At 35.8% G+C, this 9,557-nt stretch overlaps 1 protein-coding gene across 1 annotated transcript in view; it reads left to right on the top strand.

Moving 5' to 3' along the window:
• The first annotated feature begins 794 nt into the window (after nt 1-794).
• HFM1 (helicase for meiosis 1) overlaps nt 795-9,557 on the top strand; it is a 33,550-nt gene continuing 24,787 nt past the window's right edge. The window contains exons 1-5 of the mRNA XM_088169960.1: nt 795-1,433; nt 1,810-1,931; nt 5,294-5,341; nt 7,014-7,084; nt 7,555-7,687. Coding sequence (XP_088026086.1) covers nt 1,363-1,433; nt 1,810-1,931; nt 5,294-5,341; nt 7,014-7,084; nt 7,555-7,687 — 445 coding nt within the window. The 5' untranslated portion in view covers nt 795-1,362. The remainder of the gene's footprint in view (nt 1,434-1,809; nt 1,932-5,293; nt 5,342-7,013; nt 7,085-7,554; nt 7,688-9,557) is intronic.

The following is a 9,557-nucleotide window of genomic DNA, read 5'->3' as shown; positions in this document are numbered from 1 at the left end:
AAATTAAACACCTTTGTTAGATTTATCAGTGTGATTTCTAAATTCTAGATTTATTAATGTGAAGGGGAAAGTGGCAAAACCTGGCAGTGAGAGAGTGGCAGAAATTGACAAAAGTGGTACTGCATAGTACTTAGTGTGTGTAAAAGGGGCATTGACAGATACTTGTTTGAAGTTTTTCACAGATAGTTTTGATTACATGCTCTATATTCTGGTATTGTGAAATGTTTTCTTTCTGAAATTTGAAACCACTCTCTGGAATATTTGAAGATTTGCAGATTCTGTGAAAGATAAGTACTTTTACAAATTTTGATTCACAGGTGACAGTCTACAGTAATTAAATAAACCTGAAGCCTGTTTGCAAAGCACTCTTAAAGATCCTTTTCATGTTACTAATGAGATGCTGGAATACAAAATAGTGTCACCTTTTGTTTTGTCTCTGTAGATAAAGAAGAAAGTTTTGCTTTGTTATTTTACCTCCAGAGTTGGCCTTTATTGGACCATTTTTTTCAGTGAGTCTGAGATTTTTGACTCATGAAATCATCTGTATGGTATTTTTTCAGTAAGATCTTTTCCTTTTAAAGTTGTCCTCAAGCAAAATTAAGAGCTGTAAAACTTCTCAACAGAAATGCATAAAGAAGCATTTCTAATGCCTACAGAAGGTGCTAAATGAAAAACATTGAAATTAGCTGCAGTATTTTTAATACTGATGTATACAATAAATTATTTAGAAACAATCTCTGGTTCTGATGTTTCAGAACAAACCTGTTAACAACTTTAAGGTGTTGGGCCCATACTCCAATTATACAGGTAAGCAATTTGCATGTTTAAAAAAACTTAGGGCTGTGATCACTTCCCTGGGGAGCTGCTCCAGTGCCCAGCCACTCTCAGGGTGTAGAACCTTTTCCTAATATCCAACCAAGCCTCCCCTGACAATTTCAAGCCATTATCTTGGGTCCTGCCACTTGTCTCCACAGACAAGAGATCAGTGCCTGCCCTCCTCTTCCCCTCATGAGGGAGTTCAAGAATGTGATGTGTTTCCTCAGTTCCTCTTCTCTAGGCTCGATCTTAGCATTGTTCTTAGATTTAAATACTTTAACATAAACTTTATTTAGATCTTCACTCCTACCCGCTTTTTCTTCCCAGATATGTCACAGTAGTAAAGGTTGCTGCAAGTGCTGCCCTACAGGGTTTTTTAGCAGAAATAATAGGAACTATAAAAGAAAACTATATAGAAATTAAATCTTGGCACTTACAACTAATAAACTTTGTATTGCTTTAGACAGGTTCAAGTCTAGTAATTTCAGTTTTACATTTTCTTGTGCTGCTCTTTGCAGGCTAAGGGACTTCATATTTGATCTAAAAATGTTCAGCTCCACAGACATGGTCTTTTCACTGGATAATTTATTTTACGAAAAACCAGATATGAGACAAAGGTAAATCTTTGTTACTAGCTATATATAATTGTTTTCCAAACGGAATCATTTTACAGCAGTGTTTTTTCTTATGACTCACTTTTTTGTCTACTGATAGAAATGTGGGGCGAGAAATTTCTAGGTCCCTAACCCATACTTTGAAATGATTCTCCAAGAGCATTCAACAATGCAGGTGTATCTTAGGGCTGTAAGAAATAAAGGTTAGCAGAAGTTTTGCCTCTGTAATTTTATGTTCCTAGAAGTCACCTGAATTGAAGAACAAGAATATGTTTTAGCAGGAGAAACAATAGGTTATTTATGACTAGTGATTTTGAGCTAGTTATTGAGGAGGATGCTTGAACAATGCTTTTACCTCACATTTGTGTGTTAAAAATAGGAGTCTGGAAAACGAAGAGCATAAAACTTGGTTCATTGCACCTGCTCCAACTATTGCTGAAATTCCAGCCGCAGAGGAGTTACAGAGGGAACTGGAAAAAAACTCAGCCAACACTCATATGGGTAAAGTATCACAGAATAGAATCTCAGAATTACTCGAATGGTTGGAAAAGACGTTTAGGATGATCAAGTCCACCCGTAAATCTAACACTGCAAAATCCAACGAGACAGTAATACTTTACATTGATATTAAATTACTCAACAAATAATTAGTGTGACAGATCATTCCTCTTTTGCTGTGAAATATGAGATACTCTAGGTATGCAAGTAGAGACAAAGAATTTGTATTTGAATTAAGAATGATGGTGTTAGATGTGCCAGGAGCATAGCAGTCCTCTTCAGGCATATACATGCTACAAGTTTACTGTGCAGAAATGAGCAAGGTAAGATGTGTAATCAAAATTTCAGTTACTGCCCATTGTTTTGTGAAGCATTCTAAGTGGGAAGTGACTATTAGAACACAATGTTGTCACATGGATCTGGTGGCCTATCTCCCACCCTAGGAACAGAGAGCTTATTATGAAACTCACTTTTTTCTTCCCTTTTTTGAGGCTTTAATCAAATGGCTTAGGCAGCCAAATTTGAATCTGGTCATTAATTGCCGCTAAGTGGCCTATTCCTAGACATTCAGGCTTATATTAAGGAAATTTATTTTTAAAAATTTAATTGCTTTATCTCAACTAGATTTGTGCATTTTTTAGCTGCTGTGCTGATTTATGATATTCTCTATTTAGGAATTTTTCTAAAACAGAAGGTAAGTTTTTTCTTCTTTATGCAGGAATAACTCCATGAAGAACTTCTTATGCAAATAAGCTTTTTGATGTTTGTAGAAGTAGAACTCTTGGGGTTGTGTTACAAACAGGGCATTGTAATTTTGAGTTTCTAGATGGATAATACTGAAATTAAGACAGCAAAATAGAGCTGTTTTGTTATCTTGTTGCATTTAGTTGCTTATTTCTGTTCCTGCCTTTGCCTTCCTGTTGCCAACAGCAATGCTTGCTGATTTGGTCAGCCAGATCAGGACACTGATTCTACTGAGAATTGACACTGCAAAATGTGATAATTAACCAAGAAGGTTATGAAACCAGCCTGTCACCAACATCAGGACCAGTTCTGACTCTTGAGATTGCAATGTTTTATCTCAGCTGTCTGTAGCAGGAACTTCAAACTTGGTCATTGTGTCATTTTTTTAAAAGATCATCTTTATTTTGGGACAGGGTGAAGAGTTCTGTCATACAAACTGTTTTGTAGTTCTGAAGAATAGTTTTTATCCTTACTTTGCATAGGAAGGAAAGAAACGGACGTTGCTTTTATAACTTTAATTGACAACACATGTGCTACATTCATTAGCATAAGTCATAAAATACACACTAAAGTTCTTGGAACAGACAGAAATATCAGTTTGTATAATAGATGAGAATTTGGCTGATTCTGTGTGAAAGGTACTTGATTAAATGACTGTGAAAAATAATATGAATATTAATGAAATAATAATTTATAGGTTTTGTAGGAGGGAGAAAGCACGAGAAGTTTATACAACAATGTGAGAGTAAGACAGAGGAAGTAGAAGATAAATCATCAGCACCTGTTCATTTTGGTATAGCCCCTCAAAAAGAAGTCCTACAATTAAGTCTAGGAGAAAGAGATAAAATTAGTTTTGAGCATGAACATCTGAAAGTGGTTTCATCTTTTCTCTCCTTTGATGAAAATAAATCTAAAAGAGTAATAGCTTTTTCTCAGCAACCGCAAAATAAAACATTAAGTGAAAACAGTGATGATGAGAGTGTCCATTCAACATTAAGAAAAAGGTATGTGTCTAGTCAACTCAGATAATTTATCACTGTCAGAATCATTATTTTAGATAAATGTGTTGAACACAAAGTTTGGGATCCTTCAATTGAAGGAGCTTTAGCAGGCTCCAGATGCTAATTCTTTCAGTATAAGAAAAAAAAAAAAGTTTCTTTACAGCAATATTTTAGTACTTCCATTAAATGTGTCCTGAGCTCAGCCTCATTCATGAGAAAAGTAAGTATTGGGCTTGTTGCTTAAATTTTTAAGAAATTTTTACATAACAGAGCTCTCGGAAAATACTGCTCTGAATTCTTTATCTGCAAGGAAGAAGGCTGAGATCATTTGCCAGGCAGAGGTCAGGCAATCAGGAATACCTTGAGCAGTTCTCAGTGAGATTTCAGTGCTGCCTGGGAGGAGAAGTTTTATCAAACTGCTCTTCTGTGTCCAGCTCCTCCGTTCCTCAGAGCCTGGATGCCTCTGTTGGTTTTAATGATGCAGAAATTCAGAGTTAATCTGCTATTAGGAGTCAGAGTCCATCTGAACAGGCAATTTATTCTTTTATGTTCTTTCTGGAATGAAAGTAAAGTTAAAATGTATCTTGAAAGGAGTCTTCAGATCAGGTTACATAAAGTTAGATATAATTTTATTATCTATCTTACTAGTTCTACTGCTAATGCAAATTTATATCTCATATTTTTCAAATATTAGATAAACTGTAACTTTACAACAAACTAATGAAAATTCTGGATCTTTTGCAGCTTATTTAAAAAGTCTGGCAATATGCATAGAAATACAGAATTTAAAGCTGGTTCTGTTGATGTGAAAGAAATTGGTACTTACTTGAATACAAGTGAAAACATCAAAGAAATGACAAAAGAAAGTTTTTTGCGAAATAATCATCATGCTCCAATAACTAAAGACTCAGACTTTACTTTGTATAGGGTAAATAATGAGGAGATTGTGTCTGAAAATGGAATTAAAATTCAATCATTTCCTAATGCTTCAGAGATTCTGGATATGACAGGTAATTATTTTTATTCCATTTCAAGAAAAACAGTCCACGTGCCAGCTGCAAGGGGAGTACTATAGGGGTCTGCCATGCAGGAGGGGGCTGACAGCAACCTCATGAAATTCAGCAGGAACAAATCCACAGTCCTGCCCGAGGGAAAGGCTCCTCTGGGATGGTTTGACTGAGGGCTGCTCGTGGAAAAGTGCCTGGGGTCTGGCCAGCAGCCTGCTGAACTTGAGTGAGCAGTGTCCCAGCACTAACAAAGGCCAGCAGTATCCTGGGCTTTGTTAACAAAGCTAGGAAGTTTGGAGGAGTGATTATCCCTTTCTTGGCACTTTTGAGACCACAACTAGAACTAGATACTGCATCAAGTTTTGAGCTTCTGGTACATGCAAGACATCCTTAAACTGGAGTGAGTTCATCAAGGGGCCACCACCATGGTCTTTTCAAATGATGAGCTAGTGACCTCCCTGTCCTATCCCATCATGTCCTTTCTATCACCTGGACCTTGCTGCAGCCTTGAAGCTCTTACTGAACACACAGCTTGGGGTCAGGAAGATATTTGTCATGGTTATTGGTTGAAAATGAATCTGATTTTTTAAATGCACTATTTTTACTTCTTCAGGAACTACAGGAAGAAAATTGGAAATTTTGAGGGCCGTTACAGAAATACGTATCCTTGTATTTGCTGGATCTGATTTTCCTGTTTTTATTGCAGTGCTTTTACATTTATAAAATTATAGTGTTTAATTTATAGCCATAGAAATTAATGCATTGCATTCTGATAGTTTCAATTTGTAGCATAATGCTGGGAATCAAATGTTCAATAGGTGTTTATCCTTTTGACTTCCAAAACTAGAATGAAAAAAAACACAACTTTTAGATAATTCATTCCTAAGAAAGCTGATTCTTATTTCAAATGTTCAAATTTTATCCTCAAAACCTTACTTTTAAAGTATAAAATGTAAAATTTTAATTTGCATGATATATATTTCTGCCATTTTCTATGCAAACACACGTGTACACATATATCCCCATATACTTTAAATGAAGGAAATGTGAATTATTATTTAGGCTCATTAGGAAAACTGAATCGTATTTCTGTTCCATTTTCTTAGAAGAAAATTAACTTCACCTATTCCTTGTTGGTCTGTACCTATGTTGTAGTGTGTCTATACTGTATTTCCATTATTTAAGCAGATTTTTCCATAATTTTCCTTCTTCTTGGCCCTGCCTTGAACATGAAATATAATCGAGCATTCATCTATATCTGTCAAACTTCTGGATTTTTTACACAGCCTTCAGTATTTTGTTTCTAGGAATCTGTCAAATGGTAGCTTAAATATCAAGAAGAGGAAATGTCTAAATTTAGGCACCTTAAATTCATGTACCTAGCTTTAAAAGTCACAATTTTCAAAATGAGTGAGGCTTCTATTATTATGAATTTACCAATTAAGGATCATTAATGTTTTGCAGTTTGAAAATCACTTTTTTAAAGCAAGGTTTTTAAATAAGTTTTTTTTTAAAATCCCTATTTTCTTTAGTCTAATGTTATTTGCTTATCTTTACCTATTTTTAACTGCTTTTATTTTTTGCTTTACTCCTGTCTTTTGCTCTGTAGTTATTTAATGTAACATGCATCTGAGGCCTTAGCAGTTCATTGTTCTTGTTGCTGTCGGTGTCATACTTGGCTGTGTGCTCATCCTCAGCCTGATGGTCACAGTCAGGCTGCTTGTGTGGCTGCTCTGCGGGTCCAGACAAGGATCAGCTCACTTATCAATGCTCTCTCTTCATCTTCTGCATATTTTAGATAAGAATGTTGTCTGAAGAACACGCATTATTGGCAACTGAAAAATATCTTTAAAACCACAGTCGGCACTAGTGATCATAGGTGAATTTTTTGCTACTGCTATGTCTGGGCATACAGTGTTACTGTAAATAATTTGTGTTGTATTACAAATATTATGTGACCACTGACAGCTTAGATAGGCTAACAGCAGCGTTCTGCTTGTTCTTGTATCTGGTTTGTTCCTTGCAGTGTCACATTCCATAACTATATGCCATTCCATGAAGCCTATGCCAGGGAGGAGGTTCTTGATTATTGGTATAATCTTGAGGCCTGTCAAATAGGTTGTGTTTTTTCAGTGATACGGAATATATGGCACACCAAGTATCTAAAACTACTGAATCATTTAATAGGTTACTTTTGGATTACTTTTTACAAGGCTGTGAAATATTGTGGTGTGGTTTAAGTTTGCATTTAGATTGCAAGAACAAGATGCGTTTACATTCCCACAGTTTTTAAATTTACACTCTAGTGTTTTAAATTCCTTAATGCTCTCAAGCAACCCAATTTAGAAGTATTTTTAAGGAGTTTCCATATTTTAACTATGCACAGTCAAAAGCTTTGGATGATGTAAGTATGGAACATAAACTGCAGCTGTAAGTAGTACTTTGTAGATAAATTTAAGTGGTACTTTGATATTCAGAGCATAAAAGGGATTAGAAAACTATAATATATCTAGAACCTCTTCCTGGGATAGTTTATCAGAGTTGTGCTTATCTGGGAGAAGAGACCAGAAGAACTTTAAAAAGTGTTTTTCTCATAAAATACCTTTGTGTGAAGATGATAATTATATTTACATTTATGCATATAGATTAGTAATATATTTGCATGGAGGAGGAAGGGTGATTGAGTGGGTGAGTGATGCTGCAGAGGAGGAAAGGGAAGAATCAGTCTTGTCAGAGGAAAATAAGAGAGCCTAACTTAGACATACCTGGCTTTTAGATGGTGGAGGGTAAAATGTATGGGAAGAAAGCAGAGTCATGCAAACCGTTCATTTGTCATTATTGAAAACTTAACAGGACTTGACAATTCTCTCCTAGCTTTTATATACGGATAGGAACTTTGTGATTTGTGCTCCAACTGGCTCTGGAAAGACTGTAATGTTTGAACTAGCTATTACCAGATTACTCATGGAAGCCCCACTGCCTTGGTTAAATATTAAAGTTGTTTACAGTAAGTATATGCAGCTTTAAACATTTTGGTGACAGAGCAGAAAATGTCATTCTGGGAATGCAAAGATCTGGAGTGAGTCCAGTAAAAATATTGAGATTAAATACATTAAGATATTGCAACCTACTACATTCTTTAAAAAGTTGGTTTAGTATTTATTTGTGGTACCATTGTAACTATTATTAGTATTTAGCACTGTGTAGTTGTAGTGTTCAGCATTGCCTGTACAAATAAAAATTAGAAAATCCTGTCGCAGTTTGTCCTCCAAGAAGGCAAGATGTACACAAAAAGGTAAGGAGGAAGCAAAGGAAACTAAAACAAATTCTTAATGCATGGTTTCTGGCTGACACTATCTTTTGTACGGCTGGCTGTTGCTCTGAGATGAGGATCAAATTTTCCAGTATTCACTTACCTGGCAAAGTTTCCTGCTGTTTTCTGTGTACTGATTCAGAGGCACCAGAGCTGCGATCTTCATGAGTTTAACTCATGTGTGTAGAAATACGAAAATACTGGGAGGTTGTTACACCAATTACATTTTTTTCTTTCCTTCCTGGAGAACTGAGTTCATATCATGTAAATTTGATTAAATTGGTGATTTTGTCCCAGTTTAATTTATTTGTACACTGTTATGTTTGTCAGCCTTGCTGTTAAAGGTTTCATCCTTATATTTGCAAAACCTTAATTTTTTTTTTATTCCATTTTGTTCAACTTCTTATAATAAAGCTAGTGTTGCTTTAGAGTTTACTTTGTATTATAAACTGATCTTTGAAGCAGGCGTGTGCTACAGGTTCTCTGTCAGCTGGACAAGGTTGAGTGTATGGTAATAGTTTCCACTTGCCTTGGTAGAATTGATACAACTTGGTTGGTTGGAACTGTCAGTAATAAATCAGTTACCAGCTAGTGGAGTTAGATCTGCTGACCTTTCCAGATTCCACATTGATGGAGAAGGAGACTTGTCTGTTTTCTGAATGTTGGAACAGAGGTGGTAATCAGACTATGTCCTCCTGATGTGAGCACTGGTGCCTGGTTCATCAGTGGTCCCATGTATGTGAAATAGTTTGCAGTAGTTCTGTAGAGTTGTTTGCCAGTAGCTTTACATCAAAGGACTGGTGACTGTAGTTCCAGGAGCCATCACTTGCTCCTTTCATTCTTACACTGCTAAAGATGATTAGCTTTGTGATTTTGTGAATTACTTGCTGGTAGCTTAATCAGTTTTCCGTAGCTAATTATTTCCCTGATACTCTTATGAGATTTTGCACTTCTTTCTGAAGCAGAGACTGGTTCTTTAAATCTATGTTTTAGGGATAATTTGTGACCAAATATGCAGAAATCATTAATATTCCAGTGCCTCTAACTAACCTAGAATGTAATCACTGCAAGGTCTGTTATGCTAGGTCTGTTTTCAAGTCATGAATGGATTGCCTCTTTCACTTAAATCACTGCATTTTCCATATAGATTAATCATCCAGTATAGCCTTACATGTGTTATTAATATCAGTCCATATTGAGAATTACATCTGATATCTGGAAAACAAGAGTCTGCAAAAGTACAGTGTGTATCCTCGGGGGGAAGGGGGAGGTGGAAGAGTAGATTGTTTTAGGACTCTATTCATGAGAACCAGCATGAGAACTGCTACCTGCTGTGTTAGCTGCTTTGTATGACCCTACACTTATCTGTACATTTGATTCGATAAAATGCCAGAAGAAATAAAAGTCTGTCTCTTGCTCTTAGATGGTTTCTCACTTATAATATCTTTTCTCTCTGAATAGAGTACTCAAATCATTCTTAACTGGGAAAAGGTTGGTATTTGTATGATCTTCCATTAGAAAAGATGTATTTCCTGTGGTTTCTTCTATCTGTGAGAAAACCTTT

This window comes from Sturnus vulgaris, chromosome 9 (genome assembly GCF_052056855.1).
Source record: "Sturnus vulgaris isolate bStuVul1 chromosome 9, bStuVul1.hap1, whole genome shotgun sequence".
Lineage (NCBI taxonomy): Eukaryota > Metazoa > Chordata > Aves > Passeriformes > Sturnidae > Sturnus > Sturnus vulgaris.
This window is presented reverse-complemented; position numbering and strand designations above follow the sequence as displayed.